The 25211-nt window shown below is 45.5% G+C and overlaps 1 protein-coding gene across 11 annotated transcripts in view; it reads right to left on the reverse strand.

Moving 5' to 3' along the window:
• The window catches only part of LOC127009055 (slowpoke-binding protein-like), a 111144-nt gene that overhangs the window by 81200 nt on the left and 4733 nt on the right, over positions 1–25211 (reverse strand). For 2 of the 11 annotated variants that reach the window (XM_050881754.1, XM_050881753.1), the window contains exon 2: positions 23436–24203. In XM_050881754.1, the coding sequence (XP_050737711.1) occupies positions 23436–23908 (473 nt within the window). In that variant the 5' untranslated portion in view covers positions 23909–24203. Of the gene's footprint in view, positions 1–6063; positions 7329–23435; positions 24431–25211 lie in introns of those variants that run through there. The other 9 variants (XM_050881756.1, XM_050881755.1, XM_050881764.1 and 6 more) reach the window with 8 other exon arrangements.

Genomic DNA, 25211 nt, shown 5'->3' on the forward strand with positions numbered 1-25211 from the left:
TAGTACGGTATTGACCTTTGGACAAATATTTAGGGTAGAGAAGTTAGGAGAGAGTACTGTCAGCAGCCTCAGTAACCGGAGTCTCGATTAGGGAAGAGAGTGAAGTTTAGAGGAAAGACATGTTCCACATAATGCACATTAGAACGTATACCGCGAAGGTTGCAAAAATTGTAATGAAAAGTCTGATCTCATATTTATGGCATTTCTCAGCGTTTAAGTACGGCCTCCTGCCGCTGAGATGATGCCAGCAACATTCTTTTTACTCTGTTTACTATCGTGGGATCGGATAAAAGTATACTAAAGAAACATGTAATTCTTTTCAGTGTCACAGCAACGAACCACCGACTTACAGGCCCTCACGGTCCCCTTCAGACCACACGCCCCCAGCAAGAGAAACCGAGGCAAGCGACAACTCTGGCCGCGGCGACCCTCGACCTTTAGCCTCAAGTCTCCCGCTGCGGGGTCCATTGGGAGGGTGAGAAGAGCGAGGAGTGGAAGGAACGGAGGAGGAGCCGGAGGAGAAGGAGGAGGAGGAGGAGAGGAGGAAAGATAAGAGCCGGAGAACAAGGAGTGGGAGCAGTGAGAGGAGGAGGAGGAAGAGGAGGGCTGTGGATATGACAGCAAAGAGGTGAAGTTCAATCATGAGGAGAATGGAAGGGAATAAAAGAGAAAGAGAGAGAGAGAGAGAGAGAGAGAGAGAGAGAGAGAGAGAGAGAGAGAGAGAGAGAGAGAGAGAGAGAGAGAGAGAGAGAGAGAGAGAGAGAGAGAGAGAGAGAGAGAGAGAGAGAGAGAATCACAAAAGAGGGACCAAAGGAGAAAGGGCAACGTTTGTGAGCGATTTAACGCAGACTTGAGGAAACGAGGAGGATGAAAATAATCGCGGCGGGTCGCGACTGCATGAGGCGGTGTAAAGGGAAGGAAGAAGAAAGAAGGAATCCGTCGAGGGCGCCATAAATCCTTGAAATGAGGGGAAAAAATAGGCCAAGACGGGAAGACTCGGGGCCAAGAAAAAGATACCAAGGAGTAATTCAGGTAAGACAAAGCACAACAGAATATGATAGATAAACAGGTAGACAGACAGAGAGAACTATAGAGAGAGAACATAAAAACAAGAAGATAAAGACAGAAAACAATAAAACAAGATAGATAGAGAGATAAGATAAAGTGAGAAAAGAAATAAAACAAGATAGACAGAGAAAGAGAAAGATAAGATAGACAAGAGATAGATAGAGAGAGAATACAGTAAGAACAAGAAGAAAGCCAGGAGCGCAATGAAGCAAAGAGACATGAAATTTAATGTCAAGAAGAGGTACGGAGGAAGAGGCAAACTTCAGAGAGAGAGAGGGAACGTAATTGCCAGGCGTTAGTTAGGAGGGTGACTGCCAATAAGAGGGAGAAGGTGACAAGGAAGAAAGACGAGAGAATGACGGGAGAGAGACAAAGGGGAAGAAGGAAGAAGGCACGGATGGAACACAATGAAGATGAAGTGAAAGGAAGGAGGTAGATGATTGGAAGAATAGGAAAGACAAGTAAGAAAAGGAGTAAGAGAGAGAGAGAGAAGATAATAATACAAAAAAATAATAGAAAGTAGGACAGATGAGGAGGAAGAAGCACAAAAGAAGATGGAGTGGCAGAAGAGATTTAGGAGAGAGTGATGGCCAAGAGGAGGAGGAGGAGGAGGAGGAGAGAAATAAGAGGCGAATTGAAGAGAGAGGCAAGATGAAGAGCTACACCCAAGATAAACACTGATAAGACAGCCACAAAACGACCTTCAAATGAAAATTACCAGAGATATCAACGTTTTTAAATTCATTCCTCCTGTTTTTTTTTTTTTTTTAGATTCCAAAAGTCAAAATAAGGATGAATGTGGAGACGAGGAGCTTTTCTATACATATCTAATTATGGAATGTTGTGTAGCCTTTCTCTCTCTCTCTCTCTCTCTCTCTCTCTCATTCCGGTCGCTGATGAGGTATTGACAGGTCGGGTGGTATCAGCCTGCGGCCCACCAGTCACGCTGCCCGCTAGGTCTGTCGGCCAATCAGGTTTGCCCGTATCCCTTACCAAGAAAAAGATAAAAGGAACAGAAATGTGATGTGGTTATTTTTTCGCGTGTGCTGTGATGAAGGATCCGACGACTGTGTTTCCACCTGTTTTTGTTTGTTTTCAGGATAGTTCGTGAATGAGTGAAGTTCTCTCTCTCTCTCTCTCTCTCTCTCTCTCTCTCTCTCTCTCTCTCTCTCTCTCTCTCTCTCTCTCTCTCTCTCTCTCTCTCTCTCTCTCTCTCTCTCTCATCTTCAAATGAAAATCCGGAAATAACTTGTATTTTACCTCGCGAATCGCATTCATTTGTTTGTTTGAGTGCCTGTTTATACATTTCTTTTCCGATCCTTAACTTGCTTGCCCTGCTCATTATGCTCATACATCTACTTATAACTACTTCTGTATTAATTTGCATTCTTTACCATTACTTACGTGGGAAATAATGACCGATTACATGCACACCACTACTTGTATACCTAATCCTACATTCACCGGCACTTCTTTTATTGGTTCATTACATTCATTGAGCGAAGACTGACCAAATTTCGTTGTGTCTATGCATTCATTTTTAATTTCCATAAGTGGCAAAACATGTACATTTTACGCACGCCGCTTTGTTTGCATATCTAAATCAATATTCACTGGAACTACTCGTATATATTAAGGACGTTCACCTAATCTGCTCTGCTTAACGAACACGTAACACGATGATAGTCTTGACCCAGGCCGTCTGTTGCACCTGTAAGCTTAATTAGCACAACCGTACCTGTCCGCATCGCTCCGCAGCCCCCTATGCGACCACTCGAACTAGTATTGCTCTCTCTCTCTCTCTCTCTCTCTCTCTCTCTCTCTCTCTCTCTCTCTCTCTCTCTCGTGGACCAGGATTCGTGGGGAGGAGAAAAATGATGAGCGAGGTACAAGACGTGTGTTGAAAGTGTTGAGGCGGGACTGTTGCCGGGGAGAATACGGGGAGAATAAAAGAGAGAGAGAGAGAGAGAGAGAGAGAGAGAGAGAGAGAGAGAGAGAGAGAGAGAGAGAGAGAGAGAGAGAGAAATTGCAAGACTAGCATCCGGCCGGGCATAGAAAATAATTGGGCAGAAAACACGCAAAAGGGTAAATATGAAAATAGCATAATGGGAAAACAAAAAACACACTTTAAATCCGTAGAGAAAGCTCGAAAGAAATAAGAAGCAAGAATGAAAAATAAGAGATAATTTTCTAAAGCAGATATGAATGTATGTATGAATCACAAAGGAAACTCACACACCAAGAATTAAAAATGAATTAGACGAAGAAAATGGAAAGAAAAATAAAAGGTAAAAATTGTATTAGCGAACATAAATAAGATGGGAATGGAACAGGAATATAACAAGAATATAACAGGACTAGAACAGGAATAGAACAGGAATGGAACAGGAACAGAACAGGAATGGAACAAGAACAGAACAGAAATAGAACACTAACAGAACAGGAATAGAACAGGAATAGAGCAGACCAGCACCATCACCGCCTGACCTACTAACGGACACACCGAGAACGGGAGACAAAAGCCACAGTATATTAGCACCATAATGGCGCGCTCATTACAATAAACACGCCAATAATTTCCTCCCACACCCACCCCTCCCCTCCACTCTCTAGACCTCCTCCCACCTCCTCTCCCTTTGTCCTCTCTAACCTTCCCTTCGTAACCCCTCTCCTTTCCTTCCTTCCCCTTCACATTCCTTCCCTCCGTAACCCCTCACTTCCCCTCTTCCACATTCCTTTCATCTATAACACCTCTCCTTTCCTTTCTTCCCCTTCACATTCCTTCCCTCTTTTCCACATATCCTCCCTCCGTAACCCCTCACTTCCCCTCTTCCACATTCCTTTCATCTATAACACCTCTCCTTTCCTTTCTTCCCCTCCGCATTCCTTCCCTCTCTTCCACATTTCCTCCCTCCGTAACCCCTCACTTCCCCTCTTCCACATTCCTTTCATCTATAACACCTCTCCTTTCCTTTCTTCCCCTTCACATTCCTTCCCTCTCTTCCACATATCCTCCCTCTGTAACCCCTCACTTCCCCTCTTCCACATTCCTTTCATCTATAACCCCTCTCCTTTCCACATTCCTTTCATCTATAACCCCTCTCCTTTCCTTCCTTCCCCTCCGCATTCCTTCCCTCTCTTCCACATTTCCTCCCTCTGTAACCCCTCACTTCTCCTCTTCCACATTCCTTTCATCTATAACACCTCTCCTTTCTTTTCTTCCCCTCCGCATTCCTTCCCTCTCTTCCACATATCCTCCCTCCGTAACCCCTCACTTCCCCTCTTCCACATTCCTTTCATCTATAACCCCTCTCCTTTCCTTTCTTCCCCTTCGCATTCCTTCCCTCTCTTCCACATATCCTCCCTCCGTAACCCCTCACTTCCCCTCTTCCACCTCCTCTCCATTTATAATACCTTCCCTTTCCTCTTTCCCCTTCTACCTTCCTTTTCTCTCCCAACCACTCTTTTGTATCTTTCCTTTCTTACCTCTCACATCCCTTCTCTTCGTAACCTTTCTTCTTTCCTCTCTTTCTCTCCACATCTATTCCCTCTGTAACCCCTTTCCTTTCCTCTCTTCCCCTTTCCTCTCCTATTCCCTCGGTAATTATTCTTCCTTCTCCTTCCTTCCACTGCCCTCTGCTCAGTAACCCTTCTCCTTGCCTCTCTTTCTCTTCCACTTCCCTTCCTTCCATAGTCCCTTTCCTTTCCTCTCTTCCTTTCTTATACCTTCCTTCTCTCATTCCCTCTTTACCCTTTTTAGTCTCCTCTCTTCCTCACAGGTCTTCTGGTGTCTGTTCTTCCTATGTATTCCTATGTATATCCCTCCTTTCTGTTACCTCTATCCTTTCCTCTTTTCCCCTTCCCTCTACCAACTCCTCCAAACCCTCTTTACTCACCTCCCTACCAACTCCCTTTCTCTGCAGCCTTCTCTTTTCCTTTCTTCCCTTTCCCTCCATACCATCTCTACTCTCCTCTCTTCCCCTTCACGTCCTTTCCGTCTCATCTCAGCACCTTCACTACACTCCTCTTCCCCTCCATATCCCTTCCCTCTGTTTCCCTGCATGCCCCTTCCCTCTCCTTCCCTCCCTTCCCCTAAGACCATGGCCGCAATACAACATTACTACCCGGCCCTCATAATAACGCCTACTGTATTACCTCGTCGTACAGGTAACATATGAAATTACCGTCACGCATGTAATGAAATGTGTTGCGTGATGGCGATTGTTTGTTATGTTATAGCGGTTGTGATGATGATGGTGTGTGGTGGTAGTAGTGATGGTAGTGGTCTGGTAGTGGTGGTGATGGGTAGTGATGGTGGTGGTGGTGATGATGGTGGTAGTGGTGATAGTGGTGGTGGTGGTGGAGGGTGAAGGTTGTGGATGAAAGAACATTTGTATTTTTTGCAGGTAAGATGGATGTTGTCGGAGTGGATGAGACAACGCTTCGTCTTCTGTCAAATATAGTAAAGTCTCTCTCTCTCTCTCTCTCTCTCTCTCTCTCTCTCTCTCTCTCTCTCTCTCTCTCTCTCTCTCTCTCTCTCTCTCTCTCTCTCTCTCTCTCTCTCTCTCTCTCTCTCTCTCTCTCTCTCTCTCAAGGGGGTAGGTATGTTTGCATGCTTGTAAGTGTGCGTGAGATTACCGAAAAAAAATCCTTCAGAAACGAGTGAGCGCGGGATATGCGGAAGAAAACAGTAGAAAACCACTCACAAAAGAAAGAATGTTGGAAACCTAAAAAGAAATACATGCAGCGTAAAAAAAGCAGAACTCGTACACACTAACCAAGGAACTAAAAAAAAAAAAAAAAATCTTTACAACGAGAAAGAAAAACTCCACACTGTCGTAACACTTTAAAACACACGACTATTGAGAAAGACAACACAACGCAGCACAACGCAACACTTTAATATCTGCAGCAACAACACACCTGAGATAGATAGATAGATAGAGCATAACAAAGCACCCAGTCACAACAACTAAACAAATTCCTTATCCTTACGTCACAATAGCCAGCACATGTTGAAGCTTCCTTGACCACGTCGATTTAGTGGATCCAGACAGCCTGAGCATCTTATCGAGTCCACGTCATGGCTGGGCTGCAAACGGAGGGTCCAGAGCGCGTCCAGAGCACTAAGGGGCCGCAGCGTGAGGAGGAAGGGCGAGGGGAGGGGACAGCAGTGACGGCAGAGTATCGGCACTGTGTCATCCACCACCACCACGTTCTTGGCCCCCAGCACGTGCATCAACAACGCTCGTTTCTAAACTCTTTCCCTTCTTTTTCTTCTGTTAGTTAGTGTTCGTCAGCAAACTGTGTGCACGTCACGCTGTCATCATCCATAAGTAATAAGTACTCAAACAGCTTCCTCTTGCTCATAGCCGTGTACACAAACAGGATTATACGTACACAAACATCCACACACGTTCACACACATACACGTATGGACAAATGCGATCACAACCACACGTACACACACACTGACGCACGAATCTGAATCGAGTTTCACGGGTGACTCAAGACAGGTGGCGACGGAGGAGGGAAAGAGGCGAGGACAGCCTGAGTGGAGGGGTCGAGAGGGCAAGACACCGCGCGCATCGCTACACAAGCTCCACTGTGGCCCGGGCCAGGAGCATCACTGGGGAGGCTTGCTGCTTGTGGTGGCGGTGGGTCCTGCTGCGGGGTGCTGCTGCTCGGCCTGGCTGGCGGAGTGCGACGATCCTACCAGTGACCTCCCCAGCTGTTGCCGCCTCCTGCAGCTCCCTCGCAGACTCCTGCTAACAATAACACAGTCGGGGCACGACGCCGCTAAGCTGGTGTTGGGACGATGGAAAACCTCATAGCTACAGGTTCTACAAGAAATCCTTATTGTCGTTCTTCAGCATGGGAAACACAAGCGTCCTTCGCTCTTATGTGGCAGCAAAAGAAGAGACACGAGTGGTAGTCACCACCCGGCGGCATCCTACATTAGCAGCAGCAACATAACAATAAGGAAACAGCAACAAAGGCAAGCACCCAGGCAGGTAGGCAGGTAGGAAAGTCGTGCTTGCGGTTAGGAAAAGAGATGAAAGTAAAACTCTCAAATTAACAGCCTTACGAACATCATGAATGAATGGACCAAGGAAATAAATGAAGAAAGTAGGTTTTACTGAGACTTATCTCACGGAATAGGAGCTGGAGTGCGGCAGGGCTCTACTGTGCCGCCTCGCCCGCTGACAACACGGCGGAAGGAGCCTCGCAGGACCTTCCTCGAGACTTGATTTCACCGTCAAGGATGTCAACGGAGGCTGAGGGAAGGTGTGTGTGTGTGTGTGTGTGTGTGTGTGTGTGTGTGTGTGTTACTATAAACAAGCGCATTATACAAAAGTACGCGCACACACACACACACACACACACACACACACACACACACACACACAATCAATCAAATACACATATGGCGGGAACACTGAGCAGCAGCGGCCCTACATCAACCCCCCACACAGACACTCTCTCCACCCACACACTCTCCTCACGCCCACACACTCTCCTCACCCCCCCCCACACACACACTCTCCTCACCCCCACACATCACCATTCTGCGGGGCGGTGAATGCGCACAAAGCGTCATTTAAATAAAACTTTCAGAGGGCCGCCGCTCTTCCTTAAGCCTTTATATATATACCGATTTTGTTGTGCTTCCTTTCTTTTGTGTTCAAGTTTCTCTATTTTTTTCGGTTCATCCCCCGTCAGTTATTTTTAAGTGCGTAGAATAGCGTATAATAGTTCAGTTTCGACTTTTTCCCCTCTTTCTTTCTCTCGATATTTTCTTTCTTCTGTTTTATTTGCTTTGAACGTCGTATTCTTTTTTATTTATTTCTTTATTCCCTTTACTGTTTTCGTTTTTTATTCTTCCTTCTTTCTTTCTCTTTCTCTTACCTCCCAACACTCTCTCTCTCTCTCTCTCTCTCTCTCTCTCTCTCTCTCTCTCTCTCTCTCTCTCTCTCTCTCCAGACACACACACACACACACACACACACACACACACACACACACCTCCCCCTCCCCTCCCCTCCCCCGCTGCCCCACCCACCAGAAAGGTTAAAGGGTCTTATTTCCACAAAGTTAACCAATGTCACCTTTATCAATTTACTTCACACGGCCAAAGTTACCTGGGAATCGAGCACTCCTCTTACACTCTTCCTTCCTTCCTTCCTTCCTTTGAACATTTTTCGTATCATTGTCCAACGGCTTCCTTCACTTCCAGGCGCGCGCTTAATATTTTGCCGTTATTGAAGATGCAACGAGGGAAGGAAGGAAGGAAGGAAGGAATGAAGGATGCAAGGCGACGAAAAACGAAAGACTCGTAAGTAGCGTCATGTTAAATAATATGGATTTGCTACTATTACCACAACCATCACTCTCTCTCTCTCTCTCTCTCTCTCTCTCTCTCTCTCTCTTTCCGTAATTTTCTTTTTACATTAGCAGCGAGGATGAATACACAAGGAGTGAAAAAAAAATGATTAAAGAATAGGACAAAAATTTAGAAAAATTATCGAATTAACACAAGGCACAGCAAACACATGACTGATATGCTTGGAGGAGACGTGATACTGAGAAAAAAGGAAAAATAATGAAAATGAAGCCGTTGGGAAAAGAGAAACATGCACAAACATCCGCGCTCACGATCACACACACAAACAAATCATGTGAAGAGGAAGATCAGAGAGAACCAGAAGGCAAAAACAACAAAAGAACAATAAACAACAGAAAATAAATGGCAATCAAAAGAGGATTCAAGTTACATCTATATATTTCCCGGGTATCAGGACACATCTCCCTCCGAAATTGACCTCTCTTTCGGCTACTCCTCTGTACTCTTTTTAGGAGCAGTAAGTAGCGGGCTTTTTTTTTCATTATTGTATTCTTTTTTATGCCCTTGAACTCTCTCCTTTGCTGTAAAAAAAAAGAAAAAAGAGGAAAGGGGATGGAATTACTTTGAGTGACGTAAGATGACCAGTTTAGTTTAGAAGTATCATCCATTTATACACAGGTTAAAAGAGACACCCGACATTGCACGTTATTAAATGAAGAAAAAAAACTTTAATACTACTTGCTAAGGACTAATAAAATTAAATACTCATACAGAACTTCTTAAATGTTGCTTAAGAAAAGAGAAAGAAAGAAAGAAAGGGAGGGAGGGAAGGAATGAAGGAAGAAAGGAAGGAAGAAAGGAAGTAAGGAAGGAAAACGAGGACTTTGTATATTAAGAGAAACGTTTCTGTTATGTCTTATCTTACTACATTAAACATATTTTCTTCTTATCTTGATTCACAATGGTTGCTGCTGCACGTAACGCACCAGGTTAATTACGTGTTTCAGGCCGCGATGTTTATTGTGTATTTACCTGCATGTTTGTCAGTGTGTGTGTGTGTGTGTGTGTGTGTGTGTGTGTGTGTGTGAGAGAGAGAGAGAGAGAGAGAGAGAGAGAGAGAGAGAGAGAGAGAGAGAGAGAGAGATTTCAAAACTAAAAACAGTCGGGTTATTAAACAAACACATTACACGCATACATACTCTCTCTCTCTCTCACACACACACACATACACACACACACACACACACACACACACACACACACACACACACACTGATGATATATACAATTTATCTTCGCTTCCTCAGCATAATTTTTCTTCCTCGCAAGAAGTTTTACCTTCCACATGCTTATGCTTCTCTCTCCTCCCGGGCAGAGGCATCACTCCGTCTTTTAACTACTTACTCCGGGAAATTCCGCCTCGGTAAACTTTTATTCCCCAGACTTAAGCTCCACCTCGCCCACAACACAACTTATCAATTTATTTCAAAGTTTTGTGATACGACCGATGTTCTTTCTTTCTTTTTTATATTACATCCACGAAGTTAAGATCATTTGTGCAGTTTCTCTTGACTTTCAAACGCTTTGGATTTTTATGTATGTATACTCAAAACGAATAAGCCTGAAGTGAAACTAAGTGAGCCTGCTTTAAGGACAGGTCTGTGCATTATGAAACGTTTAAAAGACTAAGATTATAAGAAAGTGCTCCATATTCTTGGCTTATTTGCTTGAGAGGTCTGTACCACACGTCTATGGGAGTCCGTGTACCTGTGTGTGTAAATAACTTCCACGGGGCAAAACAAAAACCCAAGATACACGGAGCAAAACACGATCAAAACACACCAGGAACACGTCAAAAACAAGCAAACTCTACGACTACAACACAGCACGACGCAGAGCACGGGGGATACAGACGATCTTCCCTTCACCCTCTGGATCTAGAAGGAAGTAAAAGTACGCCCGGAGGAGCACTAGCCAAAGGAGGGGAACAGACTACTTGCCATGCATCTACACGGGCGCCAAAGAATCCCAAAGATGCCATAAATTTCGACACAAATCACGGTGGTGTGCTGGAAGGCTGTGTTGCTGAGCGCTGGCTGGAGTTTGTGTATTCCTCTCTTGATAGGACAGACTCTAGGGATTGTGGGGAAGAAGCTAGATCAATCTTATATATCATTCTAGTACCTAAAAATTCAACAGCAGCCGAAGGAAAACAATATATGTGTAGCTATTTGAACTGTCCGCATGCCTTGTCGATAAGAATAATGAATAATAATTCGTACCCCGAGGAACAGGTCTTGGAAAACTCGCCTCAATTGCTGTTTTGTTTTTTAATTTTCATATCTTCATGATGCGTGGGCTTGACTCACAATCGGCTCACTAATAGAAATAGGGGCTCCAACACAACAGAAAACCTCATTATGCTCAGCGGTTCTCATTATTATTTATGGGATTCTGTTATTGGAGAGAGCGAGCAGGCGGGAGGCTGCCGGCCCAAAGGTCAAGGCAGCGGCAGCAAAACCCTGTTCGTGATCCCTTCCTCCGTACCTGTGAGGGCCTCGACGCACTCTGCTAAGGACAAAAAAAATATCCCTCAGTGCTCCGACATGCAAATGATAAAACGGATAACAGATGAACAACCAAAGTAGCAGAGAGGCAACCCAAAAAAACAAGGCAGAACAAAACAGCGGTGTCCCTTTGATGAGATTAAGTCAAAGAGGCAAATTAATTAAAGTGCCGAAGAGAGGCTTTGTTTGTGGGGCTGTTTTACCCTCTTCATGCGGTGTGTGTGTGTGTGTGTGTGTGTGTGTGTGTGTGTGTGTGTGTGTGTGTTTACGTCGTGGCCTATTGCGCCGGTAGGCTTCTTCTCGGTGGATACTGATGGTCGGTCCAAGGCTTCTTCCCGGTGGGTCTTGATGGTCGGTCCAAGGCTTCTTCGCGGTGGGTCCTGATGGTCGGCCCAGCCCGTTCTGGCGCAGGCGAGTGTTTAAAGTAGCGCCATCTTGCATTGACTCATGCTGCCCTCCCGGAGCTCATCTTTAATCCTAGAATCTAGAGTCCGGGTTGATAGGTGGTCTTCTGGACAGCATGTGGGTATTTTTTAAGCCACTCGGCGGCGGCTGAAAAATCCCAGCTTGGTGGCACCGGTCGGGGATTCAACTCGCGTCCTCCTGAACGCGGGGCCGTCACCCTATCCATTCAGCCACCGCTGTGTGTGTGTGTGTGTGTGTGTGTGTTTTGACTCTCTCTCTCTCTCTCTCTCTCTCTCTCTCTCTCTCTCTCTCTCTCTCTCTCTCTCTCTCTATCTATCTATCTATCTTTATCTATCTGTCCAAGAGTAATTACAGAGCAAAAAGAGTCCAATTATATGTTCTTCTCTACACAAGACACAAACTAATTGGAAAAGAGCGAAAAAAAAGACTATGAAGCGGAACAAAGTAAAACTCACTGGAAAGTCTCTTGAAGTCCACCTCTCCCCACACAGCCCCCCCCCCCCCCTTCCACAGTCAGAAAGCGTCTAACTTAAACAGAGAGTCGTGATTAAATTAGCAGCTCTCCTTCCACCCCTTCAGGACGCTCATCTTTGTCTGCCTGAGCTCCTCGCGGCCTCTTCCTCGTCCTCGTGTGATGAGTCTTTTACGGGCGGGGCGAGGGAATGTCAGGATTGCTACAGTTGATTAGTTTTTACGAATCCCAAAGACTGGCCATATCCAATTACGACGTCAAGTTCTAATCAGTGTATCGCAAATAAAGTCAAACACATTCATTTTCTTTCCCACGTGCAGCTATAGCGTATGCCCCAGACTTTACCTCTTACAGTACCTTTCAATTATTGTTCGTCCACGGAAATATGCACCTGCTCTTCCTTCATTCTACTTATCCTTTTAATTATACTGCTTTTGAACTAGTGAAGTGATTCCTTTGATGGGCCTAAAAAGTTCCCTCAAGTGGTGTTGCCATAAATAAAGTTTTTAGAATACCTGTTATAAGTGATGTTTCATAGTTATTGAGGTATATACACTAATATTTGACCAGCAATATTGGGTGGATACTATTACATACGAAGCGACACACTACATTTTCATCAGTAAGTCAGGCTGGAAGACTCAGCTGCAAGGAAGATAATACTGAACAGTTTCTCCTTAAGCTTATCATTTATTTTTTTAACTGAAAACGGCCACTCCCCCTCCGGTGTCTCCTCCTCCTCCCATTTCTCTATCCTCCTTGTTTTGCTTCTCCTTCTCCTCTTCCTCCTCCTCCTCCTCTTCCTTCTCCTCTTTTGCCTTTCAGATAACTTTATAATAACTTATAGTCTACTTAATCATAAATGCTGCACTTTAGGCGTAAATCATTTGAATTTAAGCCCGTTGGGAGAGAGAGAGAGAGAGAGAGAGAGAGAGAGAGAGAGAGAGAGAGAGAGAGAGAGAGAGAGAGAGAGAGAGAGAGAGAGAGAGAGAGAGAGAGAGAGAGAGAGAGAGAGAGAGAGAGAGAGAGAGAGAGAAAGCTGCTCTAATTAATATACTTTTAGCATATAAAATGATATATGATAAAATTTAATGATCAGTTTCCTTTGTACAATTAAACATTAATAAACAATGTAAAGTTAATGTAATAAAAAACAAGCAGCTTCCAAATAAAATCTATTAAAAAATCGGTTGTTTGCTTCAACAATAAATATATACACATACTTGCATTCATAAACATAAGTGTACACAAACATTCATGTAGACACACAAAACATGCAAACAAACAAACAAACAGCCAGACAGGTGAAATCGACGCCAGGTAATGACGTAATGAGCTTGGACTACCTCACCAATCATAACCTGTAATTACCCGGACTGCCGTAACTCCTAAACATTCGTAGCGTATCATCGATGTAATTAAGCCAATCTACGTCGACATAAGCAAGACACACGCGCCTAAGACGTGACTCCATTTATACAGAGCAGAAAACAAAAGCAAAAAAAGCAAACAGGTAAACTACAAAAAAAGAAAACGACTTCAAGGTTATCGTGAGAAAGTGCCTGGGTTCGGGGCGAGTGAAGAGAGGAGGAGAGGGGGGAAGGAGGGAGGACGGAGTGCTGGATCGAAGGGGTGGGTAATGGAAGGGGGGCCATGCAGACGGGTGGTGAGTGTCTAGGGTGAGGGTGAGGGGTCGGTGAGCCAGACGTACGGGCCGGGGAGGGCAGGGAGAAGTAGTGTTGGGGGAGGAGGTGAATATGTAGTATTCCTCTACTTCACTCTGTCCTTCACTCCCTCGCTCCTTCACTTCCTCGTCTATACCTATTTCTTCTTTCTTTTCCTCCCTCCTTTGCAGAATCACCACTCTTCTTCGTCCAGGATTCCAGTTTTCCTCGACACTTTCTTTTCCACTCCGCATCATCTTCCTTTACTTCTCGCCTATGATTAGACCGAAATTGTCTTCCTCCCGCCATTGTCTCCTTCTTGATCCATCCAATCCAACCCTTTCCAGGCTATTTATTCCACGATGTCCTTCCATTTGTGTTCCACTATCACACTTTCCTAAAACACCTTCCTTCTTTTCCCTTACACTCTCTCATTTCCCAAACCCTCTTGTCCATTCCTGATAAAACTTCCTTTCATATTTCCTTTCTTCCTCCTTTCCTCGCCTCTCTGATTATAAAAGCCTCCTTCCCACGGACACACCTCCACCTCTTCCCGACAAAAATATTCTCCCACAACGCCCTCGAACACCATCAATCACGATCCGCCGTGGCAAAGGGTGGGCGTGGCCAAAAGATGTGGCATTTTAGCGTCTTTTTGTGTCCACCCGCTGGACGAAGCGCTCCGCTGCCCGCCAGCACGCCAGCCCCAGACCCTGAGTTGCCTGCCGCTGCCTCGGTGTGACGCATAAAAGCTGCCGTTTCTGTATTTGATATTTATCTTTCACTTCACGAGGCAGTTGAGCTGGCACGTAAAGGTCTCCCTCAGTGTACTGTGTGTGTGTACTCGTGGTGGGGAGTAAGATTAATTATATGATTATAACTGCTTATTGTAATGAGAAGTAATAGGGGTAAATAATAAGAATAGGCCAACACAGTGGACATAAGCGATCTATTTGGACCTTTTTTTACATAATGGAATTTTGCTATGCCACCTCCGGTCTTTGATGCCTATAGCTGCTGATAGCTTTAATTAACATGGTTTACTGCTCCTTCTAACGATATATCCTCGCGTTTCTCCTACATATCTGGACAACTTTGCTGCAGCCAAGGCTCGATCTCCGCTCCTTTTCAAAACACGGTTGTTATATGCAGTTATTCCTGCTATTAAAGGTTGTGCTAAATCGATTTCCTTCTTTCATACAGCTTAACATCTCCAGAAAGACATAATAATATACATATCACTTAATAAGAAAATACGATAATATTGTTTTCACCTAAGAGTTCCGAAGACAATGTGGTTTAAACTCGACAAATGAGTCATAGAAAAAAAAAATGAAGTCTGTTAGGGACTGCAGCGGAACTCAAGCTTCTTTCCTATTAGCTCTTTGACCGATGGCCTTGACGAAGTCGATGAAAGGAAGGAGAACGAGAAAACTTTTAATCCGGGAAGGGAGAAGAGGGAGGGCGGCAGGGTTCTGAAAGTGTGGTAGAGGGGGGGGGCGTGCTGGCAGGTTAGGAGGAAGGGAAGGATGTGGAGGGCAGGAGTGCAGATGGGAGTCACCACACAAGCCGAATGCAAGACAGGCCAACACAGACACTTGCCGCCACACAGAAGACGCACAAATGCAGACCAGGCAGGGAGGAGGGAACGGCAGGGGGTGCGCGGAAAGGTGTGGAGAAGAGGCAACAGGGAGAAGGGGAATGTGGCAAGGGAATGGAGGGTTCGGCGGAAGGGTGCGGGGGGGGGGGGGGGGGGGGGACTGTGCCTCCGTTCGAAACCTGGCTCCCAAGTATTGCTTCTTCCTAAGCCGGTCGCTCTTTAGAATTTCATCCAATTTACATTTTCACGCCTCGGTCTGTTTTAAGAGGCAGGGCAGTGAGGGGAAGGGAACAAGGGTCTGAGGAGGAGGCGGAGGAGGAGGAGGAGGACGAGGTGAAAGAGAGAAATCACAAAACAGATGAAAAGAGACAATATCGTTGCATATAAGAATAGAATAAATAAGTAGAGAATAACAAGTTAGAGTAGGTTAGGGAAAATATAAAAGGACAGAAAGGTAGATAAAAAGTAGCTGAACAAATTAAAAGAGATAATATCGTTGCATATAAGAATAAAATAAATAAGTAGAGAATAACAAGTTAGAGTAGGTTAAGGAAAATATAGGAGGACAGAAAGGTAGATAAAAAATAGCTGAACAAATGTCAAGAAACTATAGGAGCGACAAAACACACATCATTTAACAATCACGAAGATAACATTCTCTGCAAGCATTTTTTTTACTAACATACTGAAAAACAAATAAATAATAATAGCCATAAATTTTTCACTGCAGGGACATTTAAAAAAGCCTTTATTTGCAGTCTATCTCCTGGGCTTCATAATATGTCAAAGCCCCCTCCTTCTTGATCGCAAAGAAAACAAGGGGAACTAAACCAAAAAGATCGTGGTGGTTGTGTCTTTGTGGCGTTCATCTTTCCCTACATCACTTTACGTCGTGATGATGTAGGTAACAGTCTGGGTTAGCGTTTTCCATCTTCCTTTTCTATACTTAGCAGAAGAGAACGGAAGGACACTTAGGAAGAGAAGGAGTATGGGAGAGAGGGAAAAGGAAACAAAGAAGGGTAACGGAAAGAAAGGAAAGGCTGTTTTTTATTTTTAGTGAGGATGTACTACGCGTATATAACTACAGGAAGCTTGGAGGAGGTGGGAAGAAGGTATGGAGGAAGTGGGAGAGGAGAAGGACGGACGGAGAAAGAGGGAAAGAAAACAAAAGAAAGATATTGTGTGTGGTTAAAAGGAAAGATGAAAAAAGTGAGAAAAGGAATTGGAGAAAGATGTCTTCACCACAAGGGATAGAAGGAAGGAAGGAGGGAGGAAAGACAGAGAAAAAAAAAAGCAAATGAAATGGAAGGACCCGTAGCGGGGTTTTTAGTGTCATGAAGAGGAAAAAGGAAGAATAAATAAGAAAATAGAAAAACAAAGATGAGAAAAACAACAACCATGTGATATTTCGGTGAAGGCGGGAGTGCGGTGGAAAAATCTAGATGAGAGAGAGAGAGAGAGAGAGAGAGAGAGAGAGAGAGAGAGAGAGAGAGAGAGAGAGAGAGAGAGAGAGAATGTTTTTGTAAGACTCGTAGTATGCTAGGATGTGACTGATGACCAACGCACATACAAGTTATATCCGTATTCTTGTACTGGTGTTAAGGCTTCCTTTGTGCTAGTTATGTGTGTGTGTGTGTGTGTGTGTGTGTGTGTTTGTTCACTCGCGCGTGTGTATACCCCACAATCATCACAGTTATCATGCATTACTCCTACAAGACACTATCTCTCTCTCTCTCTCTCTCTCTCTCGTGAAACTAGGATCTCACTAACAAAAATAAACAAAAGGACACAAAAGAAACAAAACTAAATATAACTCGAAGCATAATGGAAACACAAACTATAGATAAGAGTTTACATTTCCTCCGAACTTGCTTTCTGTCTACTTTTCCTACCCATCAATCCCAAGTCACAAGGCCCGTATCCTCAGACGCATTCAGAGCCCGGGTTCGATTCCCGGGCGGAGTGGTAAAATTTGGGCGGCTTTTCCGATACCTTACGCCCCTGTCCACCCAGCAGTGAATGGATACCAGGTATTAATCGGGGGTTGTGTCCTGTCTCCTGGGATCTGTTCCCTTCTCCTATAATTCCTCCATCTTCTGTCTCTCTCCGGCATATGACCACGGATGCTGCGCCGACTAAACGAAACTTTCCAACTTTTCGCAGACGCATTCGGCTTTCAAAACAAATATATCCAAAGGCCACAAAGGAGATTAATCGGGTTCTCATGACCGTTTTTTCACGTTCATGGTACAGAAGACTTGTCAAACTATAACTAGCCTCATAGAACTACCCATGGAAAGACACACAACCTCTACGAAAGCCTTATCAAATGTAGGCGTGTTAGCCGCGAAGTGTGTGAGAGCATGAAACATACGCACTCCTAAATGTTCACTCTTTCCTGCCTTGCACTCGTAACCTCCGGAACAGCCTGTTTTCTACGGTTATTCTCTTCCATCAGTTACGTCTCAGTCTCCTTCAAGAGGGAAGCACTAAAACATCGCTTCCACTAAACTGGTCTTCTCGGAACTAAACTTTTTCGCTTTTTTTACATTTTTTGTCCTCTGGCGATGTTTTTTTTTTTTTTTATCTCTTGTCGTTCCTAGTTTAGCTTTAACTTTAAAAAAGTAATGCCGAGAGAGAGAGAGAGAGAGAGAGAGAGAGAGAGAGAGAGAGAGAGAGAGAGACGAAAAGGAGAGCAGAGTCAGCCGTAGCAGAAGCCAGAGAGGATCGCCGCACACAACCCGGGAAGCCCGACAACAAGAGTTCAACAAACACTAGTCAGAAGCCCTCCTGTGTGTGTGTGTGTGTGTGTGTGTGTTGTGCGGCTACTCCGTCCTCCTAACGCAGTGGTTCTCAAACTGGGGGTACGCCCCCCTGGGGGGGGGTGAGCTGGATACAAGAGGGGCGTGATTCCGTCTGCCAAAAATTGTAGTTTTGCAAAAAATAAATACACACACACACACACACACACACACACACACACACACACACACACACACACACACACACACACACACACACACACACACACACACATGAAGGAGTAACACTGTTTGAATTATCCTCACGTGAGTTTCAATCTATCTATCTATCTATCTATCTATCAATCAATCAATATAAATATATATCTATCTATATATATATTTATATATATTTAGATAGATATAGAGAGAGAGAGAGAGAGAGAGAGAGAGAGAGAGAGATAGAGATAGATAGAGAGAGAGAGAGAGATATAGATATAAACAAAGGATGGGGGGGCATGAGGATTTCTTAGAAATCAATAGGGGCATCATGTAAGAAAGTTTGGGAACCACCGTCCTAACGCAGCCTTGAACCTGGGGCCGCTTTCACAGTCGCTGTGTTTGTTTTGATCGTTACCAATGGCGACGATCGCCGCTTTAGAATTTCCACTTAAAACTGGCTGATGGGGTAGTGGCGGTTGCGGGGTTAGCCTAGCACCGCACCTTACCACACACACTCAACACCTCTCGCTTTCTCTGCAGCCGCCACTACCCCAAAGGCCAGTTTCACGTGGAAAGCTATGGCGTCGATCGGCCCCATTGGTAACGATCAAAACAAACAAAACGACTGTGAAAGCGGCCCCTAGTTGGCTCTCAATTCGTACCACTAGATATTAATAATTATATTTGCTATGAATGTATTTACGAACATTCTTTGACAACACTCAGCTATCACCTTCCTCAACACTAAACATCCTCGGTCTATCCTTTACTCAAAATCTCAACTGGAAACTTCATATCTCATCTCTTACTAAATCAGCTTCCTCGAGACTGGGCGTTCTGTACCGTCTCCGCCAGTTCTTCTCCCCCGCACAGTTGCTGTCCATGTACAGGGACCTTGTCCGCCCTCGTATGAAGTATGCATCTCATGTGTGGGGGGGAGGTCCACTCACACAGCTCTCCTTGACAGTGGAATCAAAGGCTCTTCGTCTCATCAGCTCTCCTTCTCATACTGATAGTCTTCTACCTCTCAAATTCCGCCGCCATGTTGCCTCTCTTTCTATCTTCTATCGATATTTTCATGTTCACTGCTCTTCTGAACTTGTTAACTTCATGCCTCTCCTCCTCCTGCGGCCCCGCTGCGCACGACTTTCTACTCATGCTCATCCCTATACTGTCCAAACCCCTTATGCAAGAGTTAACCAGCACCTTCACTCTTTCATCCCTCACGCTGGTAAACTCTGAAACAATCTTCCTTCATCTGTATTTCCTCCTGTCTACGACTTGAACTCTTTCAAGAGGAGGGTATCAGGACACCTCTCCTCCCGAAATTGACCTCTGATTTTGGACACTCCTTTAACCTCTGTTCGGGAGCAGTGAGTAGCGGGCCTTTTTTATTCTTTTTTTTCTTTGCGCCCTTGAGCTGTCTCCTTAGCTGAAAACAAAAAAATGCTTTCTTCTTCCTGCCCTGAGACCCTATTCCTCTTAGTTATCCCTTCGCTTATTACGTTTTCCTTGGTTACCTTGTTTGTGTGTTTCACTTGAATTGTTTTTCTATCTGTGTGCGTATGTGAGTGTTTGTTTCCCCCCCCCCTCTCTCTCTCTCTCTCTCTCTCTCTCTCTCTCTCTCTCTCTCTCTCTCTCTCTCGGTTACGGGGGTCGCGAACTCTGACCTTCCGACCCTCAATCCCGCACAGCTGATAAAGTTTGGCCCGAGTATGACAAGCCGGCGGACGCGAGGCAGCTTTTGGTTGTTCACACACACACACACACACACACACACACACACACACACACACACACACATTATTTTTTTTCTCTCTCCCTCTCCCTTACCCCTAACTCTAACCTTTTTGAGCGGAATTAAAAGAATCAGGACCCTTCAACAGCCCATCCTTGTTCCCCTCCCTCGTCTTCCGCCGCGAGGTAGGAAGAGAAAAAAATAGTGCTAAGAATCCGTGTTTCCATTATCTACCCTTGTTTTTTTCCTCCTGAGAGAGAGAGAGAGAGAGAGAGAGAGAGAGAGAGAGAGAGAGAGAGAGAGAGAGAGAGAGAGAGCGCTACATGTATTTTCTTGTTTGTGTTTTATGAATATCGCGGAGTCCTGCTTTAAGATAAAAAAAAAACTCCTACAACCTACTGTGGGTGGATGTAAACGAAGAATAGGAAATAAAAACAAGGACAATGTGGAAAATAAAACGTCGATAACAACAACAAAAATAAGGAATAGTGATGGAAGAGATGAACAAGGAACCGGAAGAGGAAGAAGAGAAGGGACGTTCGTTCAACACGTAATCAGATTTGGCCTGGAGAGAGTCAGAGGCAGGGAGGAGAGAGAGGGAGGGAGGATACTGAAAGGAGGTACGGGAAGGGAGGATAGAGAGGGAGGAGGGCAGACGGATGGAATGAGGAAAAGAATGAATAGAGACGGCGATAGATGATAGATTAATGGATAGAGAGGGATACTTTACCTATTAACGAAAATTACATGTTTACGTTTTAATACACTTCTCTGTAATCGTGCAGCGAATAAAGGAAGGTTGTTCTAGTTCATGCTCACGGTATATTTCCAGCAAAGAGATCTAATAAAATTTTCAGTATTCAACAGATTAGTTTGAGATTGCCTGAACACACACACACACACACACACACACACACACACACACACACACACACACACGCATATACCTCCCCCTTCCCCTATCCACACACAAAGCATCTCCAACGGTGATTGCGATTAGCACGGACCTGTCGAAACCAGTTAATCTATTTCCCATTACCGAGGAAAGGCGGAACGATCCTCCCCAACACACACACACACACACACACACACACACACACACACACCTGCATATACCTGTTCACTCACCACTGCTGTGCCATTTCGGACGTAAAGTACAGCCATGCGTGAACTGCGGTCGCTTGGTCCTGGAGGAACGACCTTGAACTTGTATTCATGAATGATGGAAGGGCGAGGAAGAGAAAGGGAAGGGGCGGACAGGGACGGAAAGGTAAGGATGGGGAAGGAAAGGTACGAATGGGGAGGGAAAGGTAAGGGTAGGGAGGGGAAGGTAAGGATGGGGAGGGGAAGGTAAGGGTAGGTAGGGAAAGGTAAGGGTAGGGAGGGAAAGGTAAGGGTAGGGAGGGGAAGGTAAGGATGGGAGGGAAAGGTAAGAATGGGGAGGGAAAGGTAAGGGTAGGGAGGGAAAGGTAAGGATGGGGAAGGAAAGGTAAGAATGGGGAGGGAAAGGTAAGGGTAGGGAGGTGAAGGTAAGGATGGGAGGGAAAGGGAAGGAGAGCGAGGAAAATGGAGGAACAGAGGGGGAATGCGAAATGAAAGAGAGGGTAGGGAAGGGAAGAGACAAGAAAAGATAACCAATGGATGTATGGGAAGGGGGGAAGAGAGCGGAAGGGATGAGAAAAGATAACAACGGATGTATGGGGAGGAATAAAAGTTGAATCAAGGGAAGGGAAGGACATGTAAGAGGAAATGAAGAGAAAATAAATGGTATAAAATCAATACAATGGACTGAAAGAGAAGAACGAAGCAATAAAGCGATGAGAAGGGACAGGAATTAAAGTTAGAGGGTATGCCCGGAAATACTTGTAACGGAGAGGATGGGAAAGGAAAAAGATAAAAAAAAAACATTAAAAAGCGTGGATGAATTAAGAGGAAAATTTGATGAGACTAAGAGTGAGAGAAAACAACCTACTGTTAAAAGGTATAGCAAGATAAAAGCGTATAAAAATAAAGATAACGAGGAAACTAAGAGAAAAAAAAAGAAAACAGAGAAGAAAAATAATAAATATGAATTAAAGCAGAGAGAGAGAGAGAGAGAGAGAGAGAGAGAGAGAGAGAGAGAGAGAGAGAGAGAGAGAGAGAGAGAGAGAGAGAGAGAGAGAGAGAGAGAGAGAGAGAGAGAGAATGCTGTTATCATTAAAGAAACACGAAATATGACACTGATTAATATTGACAAATGAGAGTGAAAGAGATATGTGCGAAGAGTGAGCATCTGAGGGGGCGAGAGTATTGTGTGGGAGGGATGCTGGGAGGGTAGGATGATATGAGTGGGATGCTGCAGGTGGGGAATGAGTGGGCGGGGCTTGTATGCCAGAGTGGGATGCTTGATAAGGAATATTATGATGATCAGACAAACCGTTTAGGATACTTCAAAAGTGGAGTGGCTGAGTGACTGATGGTTGTGGAGGGGATGTGGAGTTGATGTCACTCAGCAGGGTGGCTGTGGAGGGGATGTGGGGTTGATGGAGGACTTGTTAAATTGAGCAAAAATCGGTGCCTCAACCTCCCTTCCCCAAAAAAAAGAAATTGTGCCTAATTAAAGTGTGTGTGTGTGTGTGTGTGTGTGTGTGTGTGTGTGTGTGTGTGTGTGTGTGTGTGTTCGTTATTCCCTTTACCGGCATCACCCGCCCACGCCCTTCTCAGCGGTTAGTGTTTCCGCAGCAACACTACTTACGGTGCGACGAGGCGAGGTGAAGGGAAGAATCTTACCTGATGGAGGAAGAAAAAAATACATTAATAACAAGGATTAGGCTAAACATTTCTCCAGTTTATAAATAACATTCTACATTTTTTTCATTTTTATTTAGATGTTCTTTATCGATTGCCGCTCATTGACGAAAACTCCTGCATTATAAATAATAAACAATAAGGGTTCATAGAATATTTTGATTTATTATTTACCTCACTAGCCGGCGCAGGTTTAGCATATGCCTCCAACTTAATTTTACCTTTCACTAGCACTGCTGGGCGACTAGAGCTCCTTCGACCACCCGGTATTATGGCGGGCAAGTGAATGTTGCTACGAGTAAAATAAATCATCTGTTTCAATCGACCTTGATTTGCCAATCTCTCTCTCTCTCTCTCTCTCTCTCTCTCTCTCTCTCTCTCTCTCTCTCTCTCTCTCTCTCTCCAAAGTTAGAATCAAGTGTGTGTGTGTGTAATTCACCACGGCCTGATCACGAGTTGGACTCGCTTTCGCCAGCAGGTACTCTCCTGACGAGAGCAAGTGCTCATTATCATCGATCTCTGGGTACTGCCAGGACCTCACATACCACACACCCCATCCCCCTTGCTCAAGGAGGGACAGTAACCATACCTAGTCAACCGAAAGAATCCGGCTTGAGCGGGGCTCGAACCGCCGCCTGTTTGGCCGTTAAGCCTCGCGGCGCAGCGCTCTACCGATTGAGCCACCGGAGGTGTGTGTGTGTGTGTGTGTGTGTGTGTGTGTGTGTGTGTGTGTGTGTGGAGAGCGTAGGTGCCCCCACCCCGCCACGGGGAGGTTGGGGGTAGGGGGAGGCGGCTCATTACTTACTTTGGGGAGTTGGTGTAGTGCTTCTCCTTCGGCGGCCGCGTATAGCGAGGGTCTGACATGTTGGGGTTCCTGGGCGGCGGCTCGGCGCTAGTGTTGAGGCATGTGAACATCCTTGTCAGCACGTCAGCCGAGGCATGCAGGATCTCGTCGGTGGGCTGCTGCTGGTTGATCAGGCTGTCCTCGTCCTCGTGGTTGTGGTCAGAGTGGCGGCGCAGTGCCGTCAGCTGCTCCGACGTGAGGTTGAGGTTCTCGAGGCACGAACATCGGCGAGATCGGTTATCCGGGGAGTTGAGGGACATCTCGCTGCTGTTCCCTGACTTTTTTTGCTTCGGACGGATTTTCCGAGGAAACTTGTCGTAGTTGATGGTGGGATTGATGTAGTTGACTCGATCGTGTCCTATGGTGGGCGGAGAGTCTCTGCCGCCGCCGCCATGCCGCCGCATGCGGAACTTCTGAGCGTACATGCCCATCATGGTGCCGGTGGTTGGGTGCCCGAAGGCTTCGACTCGGCCAAGAAAATAGGTGCACTGCCTTCACTGCGAGACGCCGGCGAGGGGCACGGCGACCAGCTGTTCTACGAGTCACTAGGTTGGTCGTTCATGGCTGTGGTGTCAAGATTTGCGACGCTCCGCACACAGCAGTCGTTGCCTCACTGGCGCGGGGGAGACGCTGACCAAGGTCCCTCAACTCTCCTCATAAGGGGGCGACGTGGAAGCTGCATTCTGTCTCTACGAAGTGGCATCATACTGCACCCCTAAACACTACTGCCTGAAGAGGGATGGGAGGAATTGCTCAGAGCGTGGCTTCTAGAGGCGCCTACAGAAAAACAACGACGACAACTGAAAACTTCCTCTATCAGATCACAACGGTCTCCCCTCGTAAAGGCGCTTCCATGCTATTTCCAGGCTTTCTCGTCATATTACGACACCCTGTCTTGCCTACACAGCACCAGGGCTATTTATATCGCCATGACGCCGTGTTTATGGGGTGTTACGCAAGAAAATGGAAAGGCTTAAACATAGTGACGGCAACGAGAGAGAGAGAGAGAGAGAGAGAGAGAGAGAGAGAGAGAGAGAGAGAGAGAGAGAGAGAGAGAGAGAGTGTTACTGAAGACATGTTGGGCGAGCAGAAAATATAGAGGACAAGGGAAGGGATAAGCCATGGAAGGGAGGGAAGAGGGAGAAGTTTTGGCGAGTAGAAAGCTGGGGAGGGAACTATGGAGAGACGAGGAGGAGGGATGCAGCAGAGGGCAGGAGGCAGAGGGAGGGGAAAGTAGGAGGCAAAAGAAAGAAGAAGAAGTTGGAAGTAGCATTACAGAAAACAAACAAACAAACAAACAAAACTGTGAGGAAAACGAGTGCACAGTGAAGTAGAAGGAGCTGTGAGTGACGAGGGAGTAGGTGAAGGAAATGGATTACAGAGGGAAAAAGAGAGTTCTGAGTGGCAAAAGGAAGGGGACGGAGGCTATGGATGGGATGGGAAGAAGACGAGAGATGTAGGTGGCAAGGATATGGTCGAGAAATACAGGGAAAAAATATATATATCTAAGGAAGGCTTGGGAGGAGGTAGGGGCAAGAGAAGACAGGGTGGAAGGGGAAGACACGCAAATTGGATGGGAGAGAAATGAAAATATGTGTAGTAGGAGGAGGAGAAGGAGGGAACAGGAAGGAAGGGGAAAACACGCAAATTGAATGGAAGAGGGGAAGAAAATACAGGAAAAGAAGGAGACAGGGAGGAAGGGGAAGACATGTAAGTTGGATGAGAGAGAAGAAAATA

Source organism: Eriocheir sinensis, chromosome 39 (assembly GCF_024679095.1).
Source record: "Eriocheir sinensis breed Jianghai 21 chromosome 39, ASM2467909v1, whole genome shotgun sequence".
Classification (NCBI taxonomy): domain Eukaryota; kingdom Metazoa; phylum Arthropoda; class Malacostraca; order Decapoda; family Varunidae; genus Eriocheir; species Eriocheir sinensis.